General features: G+C 40.4%; 3 protein-coding genes and 1 pseudogene across 14 annotated transcripts in view; 3 read left to right on the plus strand and 1 right to left on the minus strand.

The window, feature by feature from the left end:
• Positions 1-27,889, plus strand: part of ZNF215 (zinc finger protein 215) — a 219,763-nt gene that overhangs the window by 33,119 nt on the left and 158,755 nt on the right. For 3 of the 12 annotated variants that reach the window (XM_049098673.1, XM_049098681.1, XM_049098680.1), the window contains exon 1: positions 22,359-22,976. The exons of 3 other annotated variants lie outside the window; for them this stretch is intronic. The gene's annotated coding sequence lies outside the window, so the exon portion shown is untranslated. Of the gene's footprint in view, positions 1-21,940; positions 22,121-22,358; positions 22,977-27,889 lie in introns of those variants that run through there. 6 more of the 12 variants (XM_049098675.1, XM_049098677.1, XM_049098683.1 and 3 more) reach the window with 4 other exon arrangements.
• Positions 13,983-14,928, plus strand: LOC125753263 (olfactory receptor 2D3-like). Its single transcript, XM_049098966.1, is given in 2 exon segments — positions 13,983-14,036; positions 14,038-14,928. Coding segments are annotated over 2 exon segments (945 nt in total).
• LOC125753264 (olfactory receptor 10A4) lies at positions 20,698-21,483 on the minus strand. Its single transcript, XM_049098967.1, is given in 6 exon segments — positions 20,698-21,032; positions 21,035-21,196; positions 21,199-21,252; positions 21,255-21,296; positions 21,299-21,372; positions 21,374-21,483. Coding segments are annotated over 6 exon segments (777 nt in total).
• Positions 24,337-27,494, plus strand: LOC112663856 (nucleoplasmin-2-like; annotated as a pseudogene).

Here is a 27,889-nt window from a genome sequence, read left to right on the forward strand (position 1 = left end):
TGAGTTAGGGCAGACAGTGGTGTGAGTCCAGTTACAGGCAGTGCTGGCCTTCTAGCCCTGAAGAGGATACTAGCGCCCACTACAGGTGCCCTCCCGCAAACATCCCATAGTGTGGTATCCTTCACATAAGGTCAGGCATGTGGGTTCCCACAACACCCAGCCTTGGTCAATATCCAGTTGGCTCAGTACCCACTCTGGGACATCTTTGGGTGTTGTGAAAGATATGGTGGCCATGAGGGTATGCAAATTAGAGTATGAAATACTTCATGAGTATATCTGTGGTGATGGATGTCTGTGTGTTTATATAAGATATTGTGAAGCTGAGAGTAAGTATATGCAACATGTGGTGTGCATACGTATATGACAAGGAATAATGCCGTGTACATAATGTGAGTGTGTGAGACACAGTCCCTAAGAGAAGATGTCTGGAAAGGCCATATTAGCGACAATATTGCTAGGGCCTCAGAGGATGGAAGATGCATTCCCTTTTCCTTCGATTTGGGGGCACAGCTATACTTTCAAATCTCTTCCTGTATTTCTTCCTTCTGCTTTTTCTCCACATCTCTAGATTTCTGTCCTCTCAGCTTAGCTTCTGTTCCCTGAATTCTTCTAATTTCTATTCTCTTTATTGTTTTTCCCACTCTGATTTTTTCTTCTTCCCTTTTTCTCTAAATTCAATAACATAACATCATTGTTTAATTAATTAGTAAAGCTGACAAAGTTAAATGGATTCTTTAAGACTGTAAAACAGTAATAGTCCCTGGCCTTCTTTGGAAAGTAAAAGATACTATATTTCATCTTATTTACCTCCTTTTCCATTGATTTTTATTACGCCTCTGTTTCAAGTTTTCGCAATCCACATATATACATATTTATGTAAATGTACAAGTCCTACCTTAAGGGAGAGAGAATCATTCTTCAAATGTATTGTGCAGTCTCTACATGATGCTAAATTTTTTGGTGTGGTTAAGGGTTTATTCATTTGGTAAGGATATTCTTTAATGGAATTATCTTCAGAGGGACAAAAAGATATACAGCCCGCACATGCGCGCACGCACACACACACACACACACACAACCCCATATGTTGTTCATACCCAAACATTATTTTGCAACCCATTTTTTTAACTCAACAATCTGAACAACATCTTTCTATGGAAAATATAGATCTACTTACTTTTAATGACTTAAGGTTAGTGTATCGTGATCACAGCAGCCATTTCTTTCAATGTAGTTGTCAGGCATTGTGCGAACTAGTTTCCATTAAGTGCTAAATTTAATCTGTACATCCATACTATGAATTTGTGGTGTTATATCCATTTAACACTAGGAAATGAGAGGCATAAAGGAGCTAAATCAACTGGCCAAGGCCAAAGAGCTAAGAGATAGAGGGACATTCAAACTATGTCTGTAAAATTCACACATCTGTACTGTTACCCTTTTCTCTATATGGTATAGAGTATATTGTATAGGAAAATTATTTATTTAGCGCACCTACTGTTAGATTGTAAATTGTTTTATCCTGGTAACAATCCTATACATGAGTATCCTTTGAAGCAAAGTTTTATGCATACTTATTTTGAAAATGTAAAATACTAAAAACAGCATCGTTCAGAAACAAAAGGCAAGTCCATTTTGTAAATTTTTACTACTTTCAGATTGCCTTCCAAAGAGATTTTATGAATGATTTATTTGCCCTATTCTCAAAAATACAGTGGATGATTTCAATCTATTTCACCTTTGCAAATCTAATGTGAGAGATACAACAGCTATTATCTTATTTTTTGTTTCTCTAAGTGAAGATGAACATTCTTTACAGAGTCAGTCTTGGGGCATTTGCATTTCTTCTTTGAATTGTGTGTTTAACATCCTGTTTGCATCATTTTCATCGCTATTCTTTTTATTCTTTTTAGAAGCTCTTTGATGTCCTAGTTTCCTATTTGTTGTTTATATGTTAAATACATATGTTCTTTACTTAACTGCTCTTTTTTACATTGTTTTTTAATAGACTATACCCACCTTAACTTAAGGGTTATGGTTTTCATGTCATCCTTAGAAGGTCCTTTCCCACAGAAAGATCACAGAAAGTATTCACTTACATTTTCTACTAGTAATAGTATGACGTCTTTGGTTTTGTTTTGTCTTACACTGAGATATTTAATCCATCTGGATTTGGGGAGGGATTAAGAATTGTTGCGAGAGTGTTTTGCCAGATATCCTAACACCAATTTTAAGTAATACACCTGTCTCTATTAAGGTAGATGACACTTGTATTATTCATTTCCTTAAATTCTTGATTTTGATTCTTGTCTACATTATTTCATGGACATTTTGGTTTTTGAGTGAATACAATACATATAAATTAATCAGATTTAACCATATATCTTAATGTCAGGTAGGTTAAATTTCCCACCCTCACCCCTACCACAGTGGGTTTTTCAAATATTTACTGTTTCAGTTTTTCAAATATTTACTGTGAAGAGTTTCACAAGTATTTCTGGATAAATTTCAGAATTATTTTGTTAAATTTCCCATCAGAAATGCGTATGGATTTTGATTATAATTGCACTTGATTTCAGCATGTTTCTGAGGAGTGCTTCTCAAAATATGGTCCATGAAATAATCACATCAAAATTATCAAGAATACTTGTTAGAAAGGCAGATTTCTTTGTTCCACCACCAACCTGTTGAAAATCTCCAGAGCCCAGGAATATTTATTTTTGACAAACTCTCACAGAGAGAATTAGTGAGAACACTTGTATATGAGAATCAAGGATTTAGGAAGCATTGATAATATTTCAATTTCCCATCTGGGAATTAGGTGTCTTTCTCCATGTATTTACGTTGATGTCTATGATCCTCATTGGAGTATAATTTTCCCTTTGCTTTGATCTTGACCATGTTCTGTTAACATGACAACTGAACATTTGAAAGAGGGTGCTGTTATGAACTGGAGCTACATTTAATAAATTCTCTGATAGTTCTCATTAATATATAAAAAAGCATACATAATACTAGTTTGTTTATAGATTTCTTATTGTTTCCAGTTTTCACTATTTTATTAAGATTTCCAGGCAAAATAATATTCACTTACAAATAATGATGTTACCATTCCTTTCCAGTCCTTGCACCTCGTAATTCTAGTTTCTACTTCTAATTTCTATTGCATTAATTAACTCTTTGCAAACAGATATCTTTTCTGAACCCAGAATTTAATGTGAATATTTTAACATTTCACCATTGAGCATGATGCTAGTTTTTGTTTTCAAATAATATGTAACATCATAAAAGGCAGTATATTCAAATTCCTTTTAAAATGAGGCATACTGGGGAGCCTGTGCGGCTCAGTCGTTTGAGCATCTACCTTTGGCTCAGATCATGATCTTGGGGTCTTGGGATCTGGCCCCAAGTCAGACTCCTTGCTCCATGGGAGCTTGCTTCTCCCTTTCCCTCATCTGCTCACCCTCAATTTGCTTGTTTGAGCTCTCTCTCTCTCTTTCAAATAAATAAGTAAAATCTTTAAAAAAATAAAATGATATACACCTAAGTTCCTATTTTACTTAAAATGCTCCTTAATAATGAAAGTAAACTTTATTAAATGCCTTTTACAGCATCTACTGAGATTACTTTATCCTCATTTTGACCTGTTAATAGGAAGAAATGCTTAAATAAACTTCCTAACAATCAGTTCATCTGTGCATTCATGGGAAAAATTCAATAGATAGTGATGCATAAATAAATAAAGAATAAAGTCTTTTGGAATACTGTGGTACCCTATAGGCTTTTATTTATTTTTAATTTTAATTCAGGTATAATTAACATACAATGCTACATTAGTTTCAAGAGTGAAATATAGTGATTCAAATTTCTGTATATTACTCAGTGTTCATCATGATAAGGATACTCTTAATCGCCTTCACCTACTTCCCTCCTCCCCCCGCTCACCCCCCTTTTGTAACCATTAGTTCTCTATAATTGAATCCATTTTTTGGTCTCTTTTTCTTTATTTTTTCTGTTGATAGGCATTTGGCCTGCTTCCATAATTTGAGTACTGTAAATAATGCTGCAGTAAACACACTGGTGTATATATCTATTCAAATTAGTGTTTTTGCATTCTTTGGGTAAATATCGTGTTATGGAATTACTGGATCATATGATAATACCGGTTTTAGTTTTTGAGTCACCTCCATACTGTTTTTCACAAGTGGCTGCACAATTTGCATTCCCACCAACAGTGTATGAGGGGTTCTTTTGTTATTAGTTTATTTTTGCTTTTGCTACACTCAAGAGACATTTCTAGAAAGATACTGCTATTTTTCATCATATTAACTTATGATTATTTGTATTTCTTTGGTGCTGTTTGTTATTTCTCCTCTCTCAACTCTAATGTTATTTATTTGGGTCCTTTCTATTTTCCTTTTCATAAGTCTGGCTAGGGGTTCATCAATTTTACAAATTTTTTCAAAGAACCAGCTCCTGGGTTCATTGATCTGTTCCATTGTTTTTTTAGTTTCTCTATCATTTATTTTCATTCTAATCTTTATTATTTACCTTCTTAAGCTGGCTTTAACCTTAAAATGATGTTCCTGTTCTAGCTCCATTAGGTGTAAGGTTAGGTTGTTTATTGGTATTTTTCTTACTTCTTGAGGTAGGACTATATTGCTATAAACTTCCCTCTTAGAAAAGCTTTTGCTACATTCCAAATATTTTTGACCATTGTGTTTTTATTTTTGATGGTCTCCATGTGTTCTTTATTTCTTCTTTGAGGAAATGTTTTCATATTCTATCTGTTCTTTCTTTCTTTCTTTCTTTCTTTCTTTCTTTCTTTCTTTCATTCATTCTTCTAGATCATGCACACAACTAGCTGGGGAGGGCAGAATAGAGGGAGAGAAAGCGAGTCTTAAGCCGGCTCCATGTTCAGATGGAGCCCAATGTGGGGCTCAATCATGACCCTAGATCATGACCTGGGCTGAAATCAAAGGCAGATGTTCAACTGACTGAGGTACCCAGAGCTTCCATTTCTAATTTGATTTCTTGATTCACCCATTCATTGTGTAATAGCATGATATTTAGCTTCCATATTTTGTCCTCTTTCCAGATATCTTCTTTTGTTTGCTTTTTAGTCATTGTATTGTGGATGGAAATATGCATGTTATGACTTCACTGTTTTTTAACTTCATAACACTTATTTTGTGGGCTAATGTGTGATCTATACTGGAGATTGTTTAATGTGCACTTGAAAACAATGTGTATTCTTCTGTTTTAGGATGGTTTGTTCTGAATATATAAGTTAGATCTATCTGGTCCAATCTGTCATTGAAAAGCACTGATTCCTTGTTGATTTATATTTGGATGATCTATCCAAAGGTCTATCATTCTTGGTCTCTTGTTTTTAAGTCTATTTTGTCTGATATAAGTATTCCTACCATGGCTCTCTTAAACTTGAAATTGCATGATAAATGTTTTCCTATCTATTCATTTTCTTTTTTTAAATAAATTTATTTTTTATTAGTGTTCAATTTGTCAACATACAGAATAACACCCAGTGCTCATCCAGTCAAGTGCCCACCTCAGTGCCCACCACTGAGTCATCCCTACCCCCTGTCCACCTCCCCTCCACCACACCTAGTTCATTTCCCAGAGTTAGGAGAAAAGGGGGAAATATCAGAAAGGGAGACAGAACATGAAAGAATATCTATTCACTTTCAATCTAACCTGCATGTATCTTTAGGTCTGAAATAAGTCTCTTGTAGGCAGCACATAGATGGGTCTAGTTTTTTTTTTTATCCATTCTGTCCCCTGTGTCTTTTCATTGGAGCAATTAGTCCATTCACATTCAAAGTAGTTATTAATATATATGTATTTATGGCCATTTTGTGGTTGTTTTTGTAGTTTTTCTCTGATCCTTTCTTCTCTTGCTCTCTTTCACGGTTCATTCGCTTTCTTTAGTGATACACTCAGATTCTTTTCTCTTATTCTTTGAATATCTTATTAATGGTCTTTGATTTGTGGTTACCATTTCATTTGTATGTAGCATCTCCTGCAAATACCAGTTTATGTTAAGTTGATAGTTGCTTCTGCTTGGACCCATTCTTTATACCAATCGGCCTCACACATGTAGACACACGTTTTAGTTATGTGGTGTCATATTTTACAGCCTTTCATTTTATGAATCCTTTCACTGATTTTTACAGATTTTTAAATTTTTACTGGCATTCTGTTTCCTATTCCTTGTATTCTCACTTATGGTCTTTACTTTCAACTCAAGCAGTCTCGGTTAATGTTTCTTTTTTTTTATAGAAATATTTGAAATGCATTTATTGTAAAATTTTGTTTCTTATAACAATTTATAAAAACTTATGTTCATCTTGCTCTAAGAGTTTAAGTATATATATATATTTTTTAATTTATTTTTTATTGGTGTTCAATTTACTAACATACAGAATAACCCCCAGTGCCCGTCACCCATTCACTCCCACCCCCCGCCCTCCTCCCCTTCTACCACCCCTAGTTCGTTTCCCAGAGTTAGCAGTCTTTACGTTCTGCCTCCCTTTCTGATATTTCCCACACATTTCTTCTCCCTTCCCTTATATTCCCTTTCACTATTATTTATATTCCCCAAATGAGTGAGAACATATAATGTTTGTCCTCCGATTGACTTACTTCACTCAGCATAATACCCTCCAGTTCCATCCACATCTAAGCAAATGGTGGGTATTTGTCGTTTCTAATGGCTCAGTAATATTCCATTGTATACATAAACCACAGCTTCTTTATCCATTCATCTTTCGATGGACACCGAGGCTCCTTCCACAGTTTGACTATCGTGGCCATTGCTGCTATAAACATTGGGGTGCAGGTGTCCTGGCGTTTCATTGCATTTGTATCTTTGGGGTAAATCCCCAACAGTGCAATTGCTGGGTCGTAGGGCAGGTCTATTTTTACCTCTTTGAGGAACCTCCACACAGTTTTCCAGAGTGGCTGCACCAGTTCACATTCCCACCAACAGTGTAAGAGGGTTCCCTTTTCTCCGCATCCTCTCCAACATTTGTGGTTTCCTGCCTTGTTAATTTTCCCCATTCTCACTGGTGTGAGGTGGTATCTCATTGTGGTTTTGATTTGTATTTCCCTGATGGCAAGTGATGCAGAGCATTTTCTCATATGCATGTTGGCCGGTTAATGTTTCTTATAGAGGTGGTTCAGTGATCCTGAACTCTTTCAGTTTCTGTTTGTGTGAGAAACTCTTTATCTCCTATTCTGAATGATAACCTTGCTGGATAGAGTATTCTTAGCTGCAGATTTTTCCCTTTCAGCACTTTGAATTTATCAGTCTCTACCTCATGGCCTGCAAAGTTTCTGATGATATACTGATAACCTTACAGGATATCCCCTGTAACTGTCTTCTTTTCTCTTGATGTTTTTATCTTTCTTTTTGCCATTTTAATCACTATGTGTCTTGTCATGGAGCTCCTTCAGTTGACTTTATTGGGGGATGTCTGTGTCTCCTGAATTTAATTCTGTTTCTTTCCCAAGATATTGTAAGTTTTCAGCTATTACTTCTTCAGTAAATGTTCTGCCCCTTTTTCTCTCTCTTCTCCTTCTGGAATTCCAGAATGTAACTGTTATTAGGCTCAATGGAGTCACTAAGTTCTCCATGTCTATTCCTTTGTTTGCTAATCTTTTTCTCCCATTTGATCATTTTGATTAATTTCCATTGCTCTGTTTTATTGCTGATTAATTCATTCCTCTCCTCTTCTAGCCTGCTATTTATTCCATCAAATGTATTTTTATTTTCATTTTTTGTATTCTTTGTCTCTGATGGGTTTTTTCTTAAGCTTCTCGCTGATGTTCTCTATTCTTTTCTCAAGTTCAGTGAGTGTCTTTATGATCATTAGTTTAATTCTCGGTGTCTATCAGATAAGTAGTATCTGTTTTGCTTAGATCTCTTGCTGTTGTTTTGTCCTGTTCTTTCACTTGGGACCTATTCCTCTGTGTTTGCAGTTTGGCTTACTCTCTGTGTCTGTTTTGTGTTTTAGAAATGTCAGCTGTATCTCTATATCTTTTGAAGGTAGTGACTTTATGAAGCCTGCAGTGCAGTGTCTGTCCTGCAGTTCAGTGTCTCCAGTTCTTCAGGACCTGGTGCTTCATAAAGTTCCTTTATCTGTGTTGTTTATGCCCTGCTGTTAGTCCTGGCCATTTTCCCCCTCAGTCCAGTAGTCGGCAGAGGCCTCTCTTTGGGTGTTGTGTGCAGTCTTTAGTCCCCAGTCAAGTGGGGAACATTATAATGACGTGATATGCTGGTTTCCTTGTGAAATGAGACCTGCAGCTGCCAAAACTGAGATCCTACAAAATGTGTGGGTCAGGAGATGAGGTGTTGGTGGGGTTCAGGTTACTCTTGGGGAGGCCTCCCATGGAGCCAAGACTGAGGCAGGTGTGACCCTACGGATCACACTGCCAATGTGTGGGTATAAGTGTCAGCACTGTGCAGGTTCCTGCAGGTGACCAGTGTTTATGGTGGAAGTGAGAGAGAAAATGGTACCTGTCAGCTCCTGTGTCCCTAGAGGGGTCTCCCAGTGAGCCTGTCTATCTGTGGCATGCCTTGAAATGAATAAATAACTCTCCAACCTCCTGCCCCAATAGTTTTTCAAACTACTGGATACAACATACACACTGTATCTTCCCTGGCTGTTTGTTGTGCTATCTCTTCAAGGGCTTCCTGGTCTCTCCTAGAGCCAAGTTTGCCAATTTATTAAATTCTAGGCTGTAGTTGGAATTTAATAGTTTTGAGAACTCAAAAGATTGGCTCCCACCTCCTTTCAAAGCCAAATGACAAGTGGCTTCATCTTTCCAAAGCAAGCTCCCTGGTGTGACTGTTTTTTGCCCTTGTCTGCACCAGTGGCTACCTCCTCACTTCCACAGTCCATTTCATTCCCAAAGTATGTCTTCACCCTTCCTACCTCCTTCAGTGTGGCTCTTTTATACATGATGTTTGGAGTTTGTTCTCAATCTTCAGGTCATTTTCTGGGTTATTAAATGATGTAAGTGTTATCTAGTTGTATCCATGGGATAAGGAGAGTTTAAGGTCTCCTCCTCCTTTAATTAGAATCTTTTATCCATTTACTTTTAATGGAATTATAAATACAATTAGGTTTAATTCTACCATCTTGTTATTCACTTTCCACTTTTTCCCATGTATTCCTTGTTCTTTTCGTCTCTCTTGCCTTCTGTTTGAGTACTTTTTATTATTCCATTTTACATGTGCTATTTATTTTTTTCTATTCCTATCATTTATATATGGAGAGTTAGAATATTTATCACAGTTTTTTTCCTAAGACCTGTCCTCTGAGAGGTAGCAACTCATTGCCAGGAGTTTTCAATGAAGCCCTTCCACTCTAGATGGCTAATATTCCAAAATCTTGTAGCCTTACCTGGGCTTCCTAATAATTGCTTTTTGAGGGGCATGTCCTGTCTTACCCTCTGCCTGGCTATCTTAATGAACAGCGAAAATCTGTTCAGATTCCTAAAGCCCCTTTACTGTTCATTTCGTTCCTTTCTTATACTCTCTTTCACTGTTTCCAAATGTTTTGGCACTCATCAGTTATGGATCTCTTTCCTCTCAGCTCCACGAGGCCATCATGCTCTGCTTAGGTTTCAGCTCCATGGACCATGGTTCTGAGAATGCCTCTAGGCATAAAGTTAGTAGGACCATGGAATTCAGCTTATTTATTGCCTTGCTGTACTGGATTACTTTCTGAATTAGCTTTTGCCCAATGTCTGAATATAGTTGTTCCATATTTTGTTTTATATTTGCTTTTAGCGAGAGGCCTGGTCCTATAGCAGTTACTTTATAAAGACTGAAATCAGATGCAATAATGTACCTTTAGTTTAGGGCATCCTCAACTAAGTGCTGTTTAGATTTTTCATGTTTATATTTTTCCATATTGACAATAGATTGTGGTCTATTTTTTAAGATTTATTTATTTATTTATGATAGACATAGAGTGAGAGAGAGAGAGGCAGAGTATGTCACAGGCAGAGGGAGAAGCAGGCTCCATGCCGGGAGCCCGATGTGGGACTCGATCCCGGGACTCCAGGATCGCGCCCTGGGCCAAAGGCAGGCACTAAGCCTGCTGAGCCACCCATGGATCCCCTAGATTATTATCTATTAAAGAACAACATTAAAAAACAAAAACATTAAAAAAAGAAATAAAATAACCCACTCATAATTCCAATATCCAGAATCGATCACTCCCAACATTTTGGAAATTAATTTTTCAGTCCTTTCTGTACATTCTGAAACATATTAACATTGGTCCCTAAGGCATAGCAAAATCACGTTTGGTAAGTGCCAGTGGAAGGTGATTGTCATTATTGTTATTAACCATATTGATTTTATCTGTAGGATATAGAGGAAATAGTAATGCTCAGGTAACAGCTAGATGATCAAATGAGGGGAAAAAGAAGGTGACAAACATTACATTACTGACAGTGCTGAGAACAGTTGTTACCTGAGGAATTTCAGAAATAATTGTGGGATGGGTGCTTAGGTGGCGCAATTGGTTAAGTGTGTGCCTTTGACTCAGGCCATGATCCCGAGTCCTGGGATAGAGCCTGGTTTTCAGCTCCTTGCTCAGTTCATCTGGTTCTCCCTCTCCATCTCCCCCTCTTCATTGCTCATGCTCTCTCTCACTCTCTGTCACAAATAAATAAGTAAAATCTTTTTTAAAAAATTTATTGTGAAAGTGGACATGGTTCTTCTGTATAGAATATGCACTATGCTATACAGTACCTCTAGGACTTATTCATTTTACATAACTGAAACATAGCATCCTTTTACTAATACCTAATTTGATTAATAATTGCCTCCTTCTCCAAGCCCCTGGCTATGACTGTACTGTTATCTGCTTCTAGGAATTTGACTATTTTGCATAAGTGATATCATGTAGTTTTTTCCTTCTGTGTCTGGCTTATTTCACTTAGCTAATGTCTCCAGGTTCATCCATGTTGTCACAAGTGGAAGAATTTCCTTCTTTTTATTAAAGGTGAATAATATTCTATTGTGTGTACAGTCAACATTTTCTTGATCCATTTGTCAATGGACATTTAAATTGCTCCTATGTCCTGATTGTTATGAATCATGCTGCACTGAACATGGGTGTTCAGATATTTCTTTGAGACCCTGATTTCAGTTCCCTTGAATATCTACCTAGAAGTGAGATTATTATATTATGTGATAGGTCTATTCTTAACTTTTGAGAAACCTCCATATCATTTTCCGTAGTAGCTGTACCAATATACATTTCCACCAATGATGTATGAGGGTTTCCTTGTCTCCACTTTCTTCCCAACACTAGTCACCTTCTGAGTTTTTAAAAAGACTTTTTTTTTATTGTAACCATTTTAACAGGGGTAATGTAATATATGTCATTGTGGTTTTTATTACACTTCCATGATAATTAGTGATGATGCACAACTTTTCATGTACCTGTTGGCCATTTGTATGTATTCTTTAAAAAAATGGTTATTCATTTATCTTGTCAATTTAAAGCATTGGATTATCTGCCCTTTGTCATAGAGGTGTATGAGTACCTTGTATATTTCAGATTTAGTTCTCTATGAGATATATGGTTGGTAATATTACTTCTATTTCATGGTTTGCCTTTTTATTTTGTTGATTGTTTCCTTTGCAGAAGGAACTAAAAGCAGAAGATTTTTAGTTAGTTTTTTTTTAATCTCACTTTTCTAGTTTTTGCTCTTGTTGTGGGTGCTTTAAGTGTCAAAACCAAAATTACTGCCAAATCTAGGGCCCAGAAGTATTCCCTATGTTGCCTTTATGGAGTCATACTTCAGGTATTATGTTAAGTCTTTCATCCATTTGGGGTTGATTTTTGTTATGATGTGAGAAAGGGTCCAATTTCATTGTTTTGCATGTGGATATCCAGTTTTCCTGACACCATTTATTGGAGAGACTGCCATTTCCTCATTGTGTATTATTGGCACCCTCGCCACAGAAACCCAGCCTTGTGTAGGTTTATTTCTGAGTTCTTTATTATATTCCATTTGTCTATCCATTTTTAACCATTATTACTGTAATATGACAAACATATTTTCTTGCAAATATTTTTCTGCAATTTAAAGTACTTATTTAGAATAGATTCCTATAATTAGATTTCTAAATTGGGATAATATTTGAGAATATTATATGAAAAAGAATTTTAAAAACAGAATATTATATGATACTAGGCCTAGAGACTCAGAAACTCCTAATATTCTAGTCCTGGTCATCCTCTCCTTCGAGTCCTATAAAAGAAAGAAGACATATAAAAAATAACAGACTGCTTTTTATTAATGGCACTGGTCCCTATTGTCACTGAAGTTCAGAACTCTGATAAGCCTCAGTTGAGGTGACCTACTATAAAGTCTTTCAAAATCTTCAACCTCCCTTGCAGCTTGAGTGGGATGTGGTCCAATGTATCTGTCCAGTTCCATGATGATGTGAGGAAATAGAACATGCATGACCTTTTAAAGCCCAGTAACCCTAGCCAGTAGTAAATAGGGACCAACCTACATCCTAAAATGTCACAAATCAGATTTTTCCTCATGGAGAAGAAAGGAACAGTAAAAAGGGAATCTTTCCCGCTCCGTACTATTTAGAAAAATTGAGAACAAAATATACAAATACTTAAAGTTTAAGATACATTTGACAAGGTTATTTTCCAGACAGGCTGGACTAATTTTACTACCCACTTGCACTGTACAAAAATGTGTTTTTTTCTGATCCTTCATTTTAAAGTTAATGAATTCTGACATTTATTAATTGTATTATTGGAGGAAGGAAACTGAACTTTTCTGTGCCACAATTTTTTTTGTCTGCAGAGTGAGATTAATAATGTCTAATTTACAATGTCATTGTAACAATGTAATTATATAAAAGCATCATGCCTGGCATGTGTTAAATTTTCAGTAAAATACAAGGTTACTATTTTGTGATGTGATTGTTTTGTTAAAATCCTAGCTAATTTTCCAGGAGGAAAACCATCTTTCATGTTGTAGTTGTCCTTAATTAGTTACAATAATATCAAGTATTCTTCTTCTATTTAGTAGCTATTCATAATTCCTCTTTGTAAGTAGTCAGTTCATATTCTTAGCCCATTATTTTTGGGGCTCAACAATTTTTGTGGTGTCTTATATGTAATCTTAATGTAAAAAGGACATTAACTTTGGTCTGACATTTCAAATAATTTCCTCAGTTTGTAGTTTATCTCAATTTTATTCGTGATATTATTTCACAAAAGCTTTTCATTCAATGATGTAAATTCTACCTGTTTTCTTTCATAGTCTATTACCTTCTATGTCAGTATGATCCTGTCCAGATAGCACAAGAATTTTGACTTGTGTTACCTGGTTTTTTTTTATTGTTTTACTTTTACCATTTTACTCTTTAATCAAAAAGGAACAATACTTGGTATATTAAGTGATAAGCCTCTATTTCTAAGCCAAGAAAAAATAGCAGTTTTTTAATGGGACAATTAACTTTGACCCTGTTTCATATTTTCAAGCATATGTTATAATTAAATATGTAGCATTTTGAACAGTTAGTGGTGCAGGTTTATACATGGTAATAGTGCTAACAGTACACACAGTCATTTTGTAACAATATGTGTACAGCTATTTAGTAAAATCCACACAAATTCTGATACCCTCATCGCAGAACTAGCCCGGCAGGCTTTAACAATGTCATTATCTATAAGTGGCAGTGGAAAGAGGAGATTTGGAAAAAAATTAAGTCTATTGAAATTACAACCACTATTAAGAATTAAGATATTCTATTTAGTATTAATTAGAATGACTTGGATAGCAAAAAGCTAGAAATACCCAATTTGGTTATAAGCTGAGCTTTAAATAAGACTCTTCTACAAGATGTTACAAACCGAAAGGTTGTTCTTTTTATTTGTGCAAACAGGTAAACAGGCATAATCTCAATGGAAGAGGAAAACCAAACCACTGTGGCTGAGTTTATTTTCCTGGGCCTTTCAGCAGGACTTGCAGACTCAGATCCTGCTGTTTGTTCTTTTTCTCATCATTTATCTTTTGACTGTGCTTGGGAACCTGCTCATCATCATTCTCATCTTCATGGACTCTCGACTTCACACTCCCATGTACTTTTTTCTTAGAAACCTCTCTTTTGCAGATCTCTGTTTCTCTACCAGCATCGTCCCTCAAGTCTTGGTCCATTTCCTGGCAAAGAAGAAAATGATTTCTTTTCTTGGGTGTATGGCACAGATAGTTGTCTCCCTTCTGATTGGGTGTACAGAGTGTGCACTGCTGGCGGTGATGTCTTATGACCGGTACGTGGCTGTCTGCAAGCCCCTGCACTACTCTAGCATCATGACCCAAAAGGTGTGTCTCCAGTTGGCCATAGGATCCTGGGCCAGTGGAGCACTCGTGTCTCTGGTGGATACCACCTTTACTTTCCAACTACCCTATCAAGGGCAGAACATTATTAATCACTACTTTTGTGAACTTCCTGCCCTTCTGAAGGTGGCTTCAGCAGATACTTACAGCACAGAAATGGCCATCTTTGCAATGGGTGTGGTCATCCTCTTAGCTCCTGTCTGCCTGATTCTGGTCTCCTACTGGAATATTATCTCCACCGTGATCCCGATGCAGTCTGGGGAGGGGAGGCTCAAAGCTTTCTCTACCTGTGGCTCCCATCTCATTGTTGTTGTCCTCTTCTATGGATCAGCAATATTCAACTACATGAAGCCAAACTCCAAAATAATGAATGAAAGGGATAAAGTAGTCTCTGTGTTCTATGCAGTGGTGACTCCAATGTTGAACCCCATAATTTATAGCCTGAGAAATAAAGATGTTAAAGAGGGTCTCAGAAAACTAGCTGGAAGAAAGCCCTTTTCTCAGAGATGGTGATCTCAGGGTCTGACTTTTATTTTACTTTAAGTTTTTTTAATAAATTATTTTTTATTGGTGTTCAATTTGTCAACATACAGAATAACACCCAGTGCTCATCACATCAAGCGCCCACCTAGGTGCCTGCCACCCAGTCACCACCAACCCCCGCCCTCCTCCCCTTCCACCATCCCTAGTTCGTTTCCCAGTGTTAGGAGTCTTTAATGTTCTGTCTCCCTTTCTGATATTACCCACTCATTTTCTCTCCTTTCCCCTATAATCACTTTCACTATTTTTTATATTCTCAGAATGAATGAGACCATATAACGTTTGTCCTTCTCCGATTGGCTTACTTCACTCAGCATAATACCCTCTAGTTCCATTCACGTTGAAGCAAATGGTGGGTATTTGTCATTTCTAATGGCTGAGTAATATTCCATTGTATACATAGACCACATCTTCTTTATCCATTCATCTTTCGATGGACACCAAGGCTCCTTCCACAGTTTGGCTATTGTGGACATTGCTGCTATAAACATCGGGGTGCAGGTGTCCCGGCGTTTCATTGCATCTGAATCTTTGGGGTAAATCCCCAGCAGTGCAATTGCTGGTCGTAGGGCAGGTCTATTTTGAACTCTTTGAGGAACCTCCACACAGTTTTCCAGAGTGGTTGCACCAGTTCACATTCCCACCAACAGTGCAAGAGGGTTCCCTTTTCTCCACATCCTCTCCAACATTTGTGGTTTCCTGCCTTGTTAATTTTCCCCATTCTCACTGGTGTGAGGTGGTATCTCATTGTGGTTTTGATTTGTATTTCCCTGATGGCAAGTGATGCAGAGCATTTTCTCGTGTGCACGTTGGCCATGTCTATGTCTTCCTCTGTGAGATTTCTCTTCATGTCTTTTGCCCATTTCATGATTGGATTGTTTGTTTCTTTGGTGTTGAGTTTAATAAGTTCTTTATAGATCTTGGAAACTATCCCTTTATCTGATACGTCATTTGCAAATATCTTCTCCCATTCTGTAGGTTGTCTTTTAGTTTTGTTTACTGTATCCTTTGCTGTGCAAAAGCTTCTTATCTTGATGAAATCCCAATAGTTCATTTTTGCTTTTGTTTCTTTTCCCTTCGTGGATGTATCTTGCAAGAAGTTACTGTGGCCGAGTCCAAAAAGGGTGTTGCCTGTGTTCTCCTCTAGATTATTGATGGAATCTTCTCTCACATTTAGATCTTTCATCCATTTTGAGTTTATCATTTTTGAGAGAGTATTGCATGTGTGCTTGCTTTAGCAGGTTAGGGGAAGGGCAGAAGGAGAATTAGAGAGATTGAATCATAACCGGCTCCGCACCCAGGCCAGAGCTGACTCAGGGCTTGATCTCACAACCCTGACATCATGACCTGAGTCAAAATCAAGAGTCGGATGCTCTATTGCCCGAGCCACCCAATCACCTCTGTGGGTATGATTTTTAGAACTATTGTAATATTCTTAAAAGATGCATAGGATTGGGGACCCGGGGTGGCTCAATACCTGGGCCATCAAGGTATCCTTGGAAGAGTCTTTAATACTTGGATCACTCATGGCTCAAAGCATTTCACCTTGTATAATAGCACAAAAGCCAAATACTTACTAGTGCACAATTGTTTCTCTTAAAAGCTTCAAAAAAATGAATTTATTTTCACTTGATATCCCCAATTTTATGTAAACATAAAATAGCAGAGTAATAAGGAAATTTAAGTCAGGTACACAAATATAGTTCTGAGTCTTAAACTACTCTGTATATATCTACTGAGTGATTATCCAGCATTTGCCTAAAGAAGAATATATTCCTCCGTAACGTCTTGGATCATGAGATGAATGGTCTACTTTCATTTATACAGATGACCAATGAACAGCATATGCCAACCACCTCATATTTGAAAATCCTCATACCACTTTTGACTCCCCCAAAACTTAACTTCTAATAACCTTGTTGCCTGGAAACCTTACCAATAACATGAGCAGCATTCAACTAACATGTATTTTGTATACATATTACACACTGTATTCTTACAACAAATAAGCAAGAGAAAAAAATGTTATTAAGATCATAGGAGGGAAGCCCTGGTGGCTCAGCAGTTTAGCGCTGGCTTCAGCCCAGGGTGTGATCCTGGAATTCTGGGATCCAGTCCCACATCGGGCTCCTTGCATGGAGCCTGTTTCTCCTTCTCCCTGTGTCTCTGCCTCTCTCTCTCTCTCTGTGTCTCTCATGAATAAGTAAATAAAATCTTTAAAACAAAAAAAAGATCATAGGAGAAAATACATTCACAGTACTGTACCGTATCAAAAAAAAAAAATCCATGTATTAGTGGACCCATGCAGTCCAAACCTGCATTGTTCAAGGGTCAACTATAGATAGTTTTTTGCTTTTACAAAGATCTTCCATATCATAAGTCAAAATCAATGTTCTGGTACCTTGAACCAAACTTCTCTAGTTCTAGTCCTAGAGAAATTTCATTTTCCTCTACCATAGCCCTCTGAAGTCAGTTCCTGTATTGGCCCAAATTCAATTCTCAGAACCAATCACTCACTTGATTCTTTAAAGTTCCTAGATCTAACATGCTCAGGCACCCTGTATTCATTCTGGTCATCCTCCTTTGAATGAGCTCATTTTATCCATAAATACCTTTTCCATAAGCAAAAGAGAATTTAGGATTTTAGAAATTGGAATTTGTGAACCTGAAGCGGACCCATCCATGGGCTTAGATGCCTAGAACCACATCTTACTGTGACTCAACTTCTCAAAAATAGTTGCTTCTGGGCTCCCCTTCAGGTTTCATGAACCCTTAGGACACACAATCTGCCTGACAGCCACCTGTCTATTTTACCCAAGCTTTTAATCAATCACTTGTTTAGAGGGGATTCAATGACAACTGTAAAACTTTTCTACAGTTACCATGGATATGAGTCCAGGAACAACAGACGTCAGGAGTCAGGAACTACTGACTCCACTATAGAACACCTTCCCAGTGAAGAAATATCTAGTAGCTAAATTTCTTCTTTCTTTCATTCATGCATCCGTGCATTCACTTTAAAACCATTATTGAGCTCTTTTTATATTTTCGCTTATCTGACTCTATCTGTATCCAATATATCCAGAACAGACACAGATGTATTATGTATTTCAATACAAATTTTTGCAATCATTACTGCCCTTTTAAAATTACTGGAGCTGGACCACAATAGACAGATGCTAGTCTGGGGTGTGAGGATCAGAGAAAACTTTTATAGTAACAGCATCTGATACTTAAAGTGACATAGACAGGAGAAAGCACTAATAGGTGAATTTGCTGATCTGGCTGCCCATGATGATCTAAATGAGATCTATTTCACTAATGGGAGGGAAAATAAGGAAATGTAAACAGAAAATTTCAACACTAATTTAGAGAATTCTTGCCATGAAGAAGAAAGAAGGTATGGCTGAGAAAGTGGGATTATGAGTTTATAAAATTTTTAAATTCCTAGGTCACTTCCTTCTTTACTTTGAAGACTTTAACCCTTGGGTCACTGTCATCCCATGGCACACTCCTCCTTTTATAGATCTTGGGTTTTCTAGTCTTCACATAAAATGAAATATTTAATTATTCTGCCTTCTCAGAATTCCTTGGATGATCTCAGCCATCCATGCCTTGGTCCTATCTTTCATATTACCATTACCAAGAGTTGCCATCGCCACCTCAAATTCTGAAACCACAGAATCCTGAGCAAAATAAAATGGTTACAGTTTTCAGGCACTAATTTCCGAGACAGTTTATTATACAGCAGGGGATAACCGAAATGCTGAGAGAATTATACTCCCATTCATTCCATCAAAATAGATACTGGTGGGGTTTTTCACACTACTAATTAAAGCTGCCATCTCTCTCAAAACAAAACGAGACAAAACAAAACAAGCTCCCCAACGCATGCTCTCTCTCCTGCTATGGAAGGAGAGAGGGAATAAACTGCCAGAAAGCTTCTAAAGAAAACATTTCCTGTATACACCAAAAAATAATAATAGAGATAATGTATAGATAAGGGTTCTTAGTTGTGGGCATTATGAAAGTCCTCATCTGAGGGTTTTGAGGGGCTCGGTTGCTTAAGCATGTGCCTTCAACTCAGATTATGATCTGTAGGACTTTGGATGGAGCCTGGTGTGCACGGAGTCCGCTTCTCCTCTCCTTCTGCTCTCCTCTCTTTCCATCCCTGCCCTTCCCCCATTTCATGCTTTCTCTCTCTCAAACAAAAAATAAAATAAAATCTTAAAAATGTAGTGTCCTCTTCTGATTGTGTTTACTAATATAATCCAACTGCTAGTACACTATCTGCCACAAATTAGATTCATAATAAGAATTTGCTGAAAGAATATGAGTGTAGGAAACCTATTGGCTCAAGTCCAGTTTTTTCTGCATTTTAAAATGATTTTATTAATTTATTTTACATAGTGGCCAGAAGCAGGGGGACTGGCAGAGAGAGAGAGGGAAGAGGCTCCCCACCCCTAGGATCCCAGCCAAAGCCTAAGAAAGATACTAAATCAAGTGAGCGACCCAGGTACCCCTGTACTTTTTATTAAATATTAACAGATGGGTTCATATCAGAAGATCTGTTTTTCATGATGCTAGAAAGAAATAGAGTTTGTAGCAATCAATTGCATGCAACTCAAGGTCATGTCCCATAGACCTTCAAAGCCCTTTACCCTAACAATGAACGTCATATATTGAGGGAAACCTTACAAGATTGTTCATTTAAAAAAAATCTGGACCTTTAGTGAAGTGACTGCAACCAAAACTTATCTTGTTCTATTAGATAGCAGACTCAGGGCTTCAGGGGACCTCTGAGGGTACGTGGTCAGAAACCTCGCATCTATGATTGAGTTGGATCTATGAGAGGTAAGAGAGAAGGTCTGGGAGTTCTCCGTCTTGCTTTGTGCCTTTTCCATCTCCCTCGTCTCACTGGGTTTTGAGCCTGTTTCCTGGCAATACTTACAGGTTAAAATTTAAATTTTGCCGGGCTACGTTATTATGACTTTCATAAAGGTCAGCCTCATTACAAAGAATTCATAGCACACATTCTACCCACATCTTGAAAAATATCATTGAGTGAACAGCAGTGATCTGAGTATAAGTGATCTGAGCTTGGAGCTTAGCTTTGCCAGATTTTAGTTGCAAAAAATTGGGGATGCTAATCTCTACCTTACAGTGTTTTGTGGTGATGAGTGAGATGCTATGTATAATGTGCTTAAGACAGTAGTGAGCACAGAGGAGGTTAGAAAAAGCTCCTAGTAACCTTTTTGTTTTATGTTGGTGAACTCATGGTCTAGATTTAAAGCTCCCTCCCTGGAGGCTCTCTGTGACTGATTCTGTGGAGTCTTCCCCTGGGCCTCAAGCCAGGACCTTCTTTTAGTGTTTTCTCGTTTTCTCTTCCTTTCTGCAATGTCATCCTCCCCCATAGCCTCAAGGATCATCCACCCAGAATGGACACAAACTGTACACCTCTGGCCTCAGACACCAATAAACTGCGGACCCCCGGTCCATCTGCCTATTTGATAATGCTTCTTGGATGACCCAGAGTTATCTTGTACTTAACAAGCCCAAACTGGATTCACGAGACTTCCGTCAGACTTTTTACTTGGATGGAAACCAGAATGAATGATGAGTGAATCGATTAATCAGGGACCACCATGTTTTATACATCCCAGTATATTTTCGAAATTCTGCCCTGTTTTTTGGTCCCAGGCTAATGGGGTGGTGGTGACGTGGAGAAGTGTTAGTGTTAGGCTATCTCAGGAGAGGTGGTGGATTGAAGTACGTGAGGATGGCGGTGCTGTAGAAGAGGGAGACAACAAGGAGGTGGGAGGAATAGGTGGAAAAGGCCTTAGGTTTCCCCTCAGCTGAGGGCATCCTGAAGATAGTAGAGAGGATGTGGACATAGGACCCTAGGATCAGCAGGAAAGGGAAGAGGATAAATAAGACAGTGGCTGTCAGAGCCTCCAGTTCAAACAGAGAGGTATCAGCACAGACCAGTGCAATGACAGGGGGGCTGTCACAGAAAAAGTGGTTCACTCTGTTGGGGTCACAAAAAGGGAAGTGGAAAATCCATGTGGTTTGCACAGGGCCACAGGAAACTCTGAGAACCAAGATGTACCTGCTAGCTGGGCACAGGCTCTGCAGTTCATAATGACTGGGTAACGCAAAGGGTCACAGTTGGCCACACAGCGGTCATATGTCATTGTGGCCAGGAGGCAGCACTCAGCAGCCCCAAAGAAGAAGAAATACACTGAGTGGCATAGCCATGGAAGGAGTTGGTTGTATCTTGGATGATCAGAGTCGCTGCATCTAGGGCACAATAATCAAGTTAAAACCTACCTCCAGGTGGTAAAAAATTCCTGGGGAAGAAGCAGGTAAGACTTTGTAGAGCAGAGCAGGATGATAAGAACATTGCCCACTACGGTGCCAGTAAATAGTCCAAAAAAGGAGAAAGAGTAGAGCTTGGAGCTCAGAGGACAAGGCTGAAAAGTTCACAGAAACAAATTCACTGTCAACTGTCCAGTTTTCCCATGTCATTTTTCTGCTCAGGAATTCCCCAGGCATCATGATCCAAGAAGCAAGGTGAGGATTTGGGGCAGTTAACATGGGTGGGATGGGGGAAGCTAAGAATATATGACAGGCCTCTCCCTGCACCTCACCCTCGCCTCCACCCTCACTGTGGCCTGCTGCCGCCCACTCCCAGCCCCCTGGTTGGACAGCCTTCTACGGGTGGGTGGGGCCTAGGGAAAGGCTGGCCTGGAGATGGGGAGGGGCCTGGGGATAGGAGTGGGCGGGGCTTTATGTGGGGCGGGGCCTGAGACGAGGAGGGGCGGGGCCTGCTGTTTGGGGGCGGGACCTGGAGCTGGGGAGGGGCGGGGTCTTCTCAGGTGGCCTGGGGCCGCGGGGGCCGCTGGGGGCTCCTTCCAGGGCTGGTGCGCGTGCGCGCGCCCGGGGGCGGGGTCGGGGGGGCGCCTGGGCTTCTGGGACTCGCAGGACCCGGGCGGCGCGGAAGGGCGGGCTGTGCCCTGCTGCTTGGCTCGGGCGTCAGTGCCCACGCCGGCTGCCCCCGCCCGGAGCCGCACGGCCTCCGCGGCTGCCGTCGCCCCTGGCGCCCGGGCGGACGGAACGGAGCCCCTGCCGGGAGCCGCGCCCAGGGACCACCGGCTCGGTGGCGGTGAGGACGCGCTGTGCGGCGCGGGGAGCCCCGCTGCGGCGCGTCCGCGGGTTGGGGCGCGCGCCCCGCAGTGTGTGCGGGACCCCGGGGGGCGCGGGCGGCGGGGAGGCGCGGGCTGCAGGAGGAGGGGTGCGCGCCGGAGCCCGGGGAGCCGCGTGCGGCGCCGCCTCTCCGCCCTGCTGCGGGGGCGGCCTGCGGGCCTCGGGCGGCTGGCGGGGGTGCTTGGGGGCCGGGGTGACGGGGCTGGCTGCGTCGACTGCAGACGCGGTGGGAAGTCTGCATCCCACTGGCCTTCTTCCCAGTCATCCCTGACCTCCCGCCAGTGCGGACGCTTCGAGGCGTCTTTCTCGGTTTCAGACGCTCCGTGTGCACCGGGCCCTCTGCGCCCCTCTCCCTGCGCCAGGCGCGAAGGGGTTTTACCTAGGCCACTGCCTATCAGCTCTTTAGTTGACATGTAAACTTGCTCTACGAAACAACCTCTTCACCCACAGAAAGTACCTTGCGCATGATTGGCACCTGTTGAGTCCTCGGTGCTAGAAAATCCCTTGAACATCCCTGTGGCCCCTGGTTCAGTGCCCTGGATTCCCGCCGCCTGCGCCTGTCGCGCCCTCCGTGTCCGTGGGCCTGGCTCGCACTCGAAGCTCCCTCGCTCCTGCCACCGCCGTCCTGAGAGGCGGCCGTTCACTGCAGAGGTTAAACTCCGACCCTTCTTGGCTTTGCTCGCCCCAGTGTTCATCGCTTACACAGCGCGAGGCTGCTCGCAGTCTCAGCCGTACGCTGACCTTCTGTCGTCCAGCGGCTCCTTTTCTGGACTCTTCACTGCAAGCAGGTCCTCCTGAACGTCTCCGACCTTCAGGTTCCTTAATTATTGATACCGACTGAGTTATTAATTTATATTTTCAGCCTATCCATTCCCACTATATTCTGTTGCTTTTTCTCACTCTGAATTGGCTATTTAGCTCATCTCATTATTGCTTAATTACATATAAACGTCTTTGACATTGCCTAACAGTGGAACATGAGCTGTGCTGTATAGATGTTTCTGTGCAATGTTTTTATGGTGTTGGATTTGAGTTGTAGAGCAAAGTTTAAATTTCAAATTAGTTGAGAGTGTATCTTCTCTTTGTGTTAAATTGTAGTTTTCATTCTGATAAGTGTGGTCTCTACACAGGTAGGTGCTTTTTATTTGAGGAGGTTTTTGTGTAACCTAATATAGTAGCTTTTGGAAACCTTTTCATAAGTGCATGAGTAGAAATTATGTTTTGTCTGGTTTTCTAAATCACACTAAGCACATTTTCATCTCTATTATTACTTAAGTTATTTTCTCTGTTAAGGATTGGGACTTCACCTGAGCCAGAATACCGGAAGACCAATCTAAGTCAGGATGAGTGTGACTTGTGACCTGTCAGATGTAGGAGCTCTCACCAACTCTGGCACAATAGTAGAAGAATACACCCCTGGACTTTCCTGATTTGTTTTTAAAACCATATTATTCTCTAATGCAAATGTAGAGGAGAAAATGTTCCCCTAGGTGACCATGAACCTGCCCCCAGAGTCAGGAAGCTCCTCAAAGGGAATCGTGTGTGCTGCCAACCTTTCTCATTATTCTGCCTTTTCAAGAGATTGAATGTCAACTTTAAGTTCATTTCTCTAATAATGACATTTATGACGAATGAAACAAGATGATCAGTTCATGGAGCCATGCATTGTCTCATCTGACATTCCTTTTAGGAAGAAGATTCTGAGGGAGTCCATTGGAATCGAGAGAAAATACTAAATTTCAGTTCTGATTCCAAAATCTTTTGTGCTCAAAATCACGTACTCCCTATCCTCCATACCGACTTACTGTCTTCCAAGCCCAGCTCAGCAAGGCATATACATCCCCACATAGAGAATCAATATGGACTCCATGGAAGTTCTACTTATGCCCTCTCTATGTGGGGACCATGATTTTTTTCACAAGGAGTTTGACATTGTAGTTGTTTGTTAAAGTAGATCCACTGTGGAAAACACCTTGGCTAGATCTATTAGATTTACCCCTAAGGATCTGATTGTTTGGACCAAATTAGTTGAATTTATAGGCCAAATTCTAGTTCACTCCCAATATATGCCAAGTTATTACCTTTGTCACATTGTGCCTTCTCTTTTGATACCTTTATTTTTTTAATCTTTTTTTAAAAAAAAGATTTTATTTTATTCATGAGAGACACGGGGGGGGGGGGGGCAGAGACATAGGCAGAGGGAGAAGCAGGCTCCATGCAAGGAGCTCAATGTGGGATTCAATCCCTGGACTTCAGGATCACTCCCTGAGCTGAAGGCAGATATTCAACACTTAGTCACCCAGACTCCCATCTTTCCATCCCTTTGATAATATTACAACCATTTTTCCATCTGAGGAATGAAAAAAAACATCAAATTAGCATGTTAGTGGGCAGAGGGGAGAATGCAAAAGTGTGAGCATCTTGGTATAAGTCATCTGAGTCAACCAGTTCCATAAAATCTCTGAAGCCAAGATCAAAGACAAGGCAGAAAGGGGAATCCCCACAACTCTGTTGTCCTGTTGCCTCCAAAGGTGTTATTGACGTCAAGGCATACTGTGCAACAATAGTTCCATTTAAACGAGGTCACCAGAAGGATACTTGGAGCAATCTCTGCAGTGGGTGAAGTGCTCAGGAGAATTCTGAATCATTAGGGTGGATCTTCAGCTCTGTTTCTTCTCATAGGTTCCCAAATGGTTATAAGTATAATAAAAAATAGCATGCAGTTAGCACTCACATCTCCATTTATGGGCCCCATTTTCAGTTCTGCTTACCTGTCCTCTTCTTTGTGAAGTGTTGTATTGTTGGAATTTCTAGGTTCTAGGTTGCAACCCCGTTGTATTACATATTCTACATATGATTATTAAGAACTTCATCACGTGTAGAATGTGAATATGATGTGTGATAGATTCTTTAATTATTAACATTTAACCCTATTTTCTTTGTCTCTCCTAATACCCATAGTTATTTTAATAACTTGATGCTAACTTGTGGACTTACTGCCCAGAATATATAAGGAACTCCTACAGGTAGGAAAAGTCAGAAAATTCCAGTTTATAAAATGGACAAAAGACTAAAACAAGTCTTTACAGCATAGGGAACACAAATAGCTATAAGCATATAAAAAGTGGCACAACAGAATTAGCGACCAGAATACATAAATTAAAAGTACAGTGAAATACCACTAAGCCTCATAAGGATGGGTTTAAATGTCTGAGAATGTATAACACTTTACATTGCTGATGGAAGATTAGCTTGGCACAGTCAATTCAGAAGGTCCATTTGGCAGCATCTTTTAAACCTAACTTTAAATATATGCCTTCTCTCCTACAACCAGTGGTTTCCCTCCTCTGTCCTCCCGCACAGCCGCTGCGCCCCCCGCGCCCCCTGCGCGCCCCGGGGCATGAACCTCAGCAGCAGCAGCAGCGCTGCCGAGAAGGCGCGGCAGCCGTGCTCTGGGACTGTGAGCTAAACCAGGAAAAGCGGACCTGGACGGTCAAACCCCAGAAGGAGGGCAAGCAGGACTCGAAGCTGTTGCTCAGTACGATTTGCTTGGGGGAGAAAGCCAAAGAAGAGATGAACCTGGTGGAAATCCTGCCCCCCGGCCAGCCCGGAGGACAAACAGGCCAAGCCCATCACCATCGCCTCGCTCCAGGCCTCCGTGCTACCCATGGTTGTCGTGATGGGATTGGAGCTTTCTCCTCCAGTTACTTTCCAGCTCCGGGCTGGCTCTGGACCTGTGTTCCTCGGTGGCCAGGAATGTTACATAGACACTGCAGACGTATCCTGGGAGGAGGAGGAGGATCCCGAGGAGGAGGAGGAAGAGGAGGAGGAAAGTCACAGTGATGAGGTTGATGATGACGACGATGATTAGATGTGTCCCTAGAGGAGACCCCTGTTAAACAAGTCAAGAGGCTGGCGTCCCAGAAGCAGACAAGTGTTGCCAAGAAAAAAAGGATGGAAAAAGAAGAGGCAGTGAGACCCAGGCTTAAAGACCAGAGTCCTGTGAAAAAGGCCAAACCCACACTCAAACCTAAAAAGCCAGGATCCAAGAAATGAGCCAGGAGTGGCCTGGCTGCAGCGACCGAGGGAGAGCTGGCTAGCTGTGACCCCAGGTCTCCCCCACCCAGCCTCTCTCCACCTGAGTCTGAATGGGATGGAGCTGCTGAGGCCAACACGAGAGGCCCTCGCCCCAACTCTCAAGTGTTCAGCGGGACCTGGAGCTCCAACCTCAGGGCCATTAATAAAGTTTGCTTTGCCAGGAAAAAAAAACCAAAAACCATTCATTCTCTAATTTCTCCAAATTTGCTGAAATAGTCTCTAAGGCTATCTGGTGAGGTCTGCCAGCTTAGTCCACCAATAAACATTTTACCGGGGTCGTGCTGGGAGTTGTTGGCGCTGCCTGAGGTGCCTTGGCTCCCATTTGCCTCCATATCTGAGCCCCCCCCCACCCCCCCACCCCCGGGAAACCGAGCCCCACAGCGAGCGGAGCGGAGCGGCGGCCGGCTCCGAGCCCCGATTCTCCCGCTCCCGCTTCTTTATAATGATTACAACATTGCCAAAACTCTATTAAAAAATATTTATGGGGGTCCCTGGGTGGCTCAGCGGTTTAGCGCCTGCTTCAGGCCAGGGCATGATCCTGGAGACTCGAGATCAAGTCCCGCATTGGGCTCCCTGCATGGAGCCTGCTTCTCCCTCTGCCTGTGTCTTTGCCTCTTTCTTTCTTCTCATTCTCTCTCTGTGTGTCTCTCATGAATAAATAAATCTTTTTTAAAAATTATGAGAGACAATACTAAAGTAAATAAATTAAGGGGCAGTTGGCCCTCCCTCCAAAGAAATGCAAAAACATAACAAATACTGTCAGAATTAACTTTATCTGGTTTCTGGAAAATAGAAGTTTACAGCAGCCAATTGAATGTTTAATCAAGAAAAACACTACTGAAACCATGTTTGAGTTGTTTACCTTAGTCTCCCCATGAAAGTGAAATGACATCTCATAGAATGGGAGAAAATACTTGCAAATCATATATCTGAGAAGGATCTAGTATCCAGAATATATAAAGAATTCCTGAAACTCAAAAACGAGAAAGGGAAACAACACAATTTAAAAATGGACAAAAGGCTTCTAAAGGTATGTCTCCAAGTAAAGTATGCAAATGGCTGACAGGAACAGGAAAGGATGTTGCACATCATTAGATTTTTGGAATTGCAAATTAAAACCACAGAAATAGAACCTCTCCTTTCTTCTATAATCCCTTTTACTATTTTTTGTATTCCCCATATGAGTGAAACCATATAATAAATGAGTGGGAAAAATCAGGGTGACAAAACATGAGAGACTCATAACTCTGGGAAACGAACAAGGGGTAATGGAAGGGGAGGTGGGCAGGGGCATGGGATGACTGGGTGTTGGGCACTGGGGGGGGGGGCACTTGCCGGGATGAGCACTGGGTGTTATATGTTGGCAAATCAAACTCCAATAAAAAATATACATATTAAAAGAAAAAAGAAATAGAACCTCTTTCTTTTCTATTGGCAATATTGCTAAGTCACAAAGTAAAAGCCAGGTGGCACTGGTGGGAAAAAAGAGTGATAAGTGGAACGGAATGGAGAGTTCGTAGATAGACATATATGATTTTAATGTCTGACAAAGTTAATTCCAAAAATCCTTAGGAAGAGGACAAATAGTGAAGTATAAAGCATCACTAAATACTAGTTTACTACCTAGAGA

This window comes from Canis lupus, chromosome 21, assembly GCF_003254725.2.
Source record: "Canis lupus dingo isolate Sandy chromosome 21, ASM325472v2, whole genome shotgun sequence".
Lineage (NCBI taxonomy): Eukaryota > Metazoa > Chordata > Mammalia > Carnivora > Canidae > Canis > Canis lupus.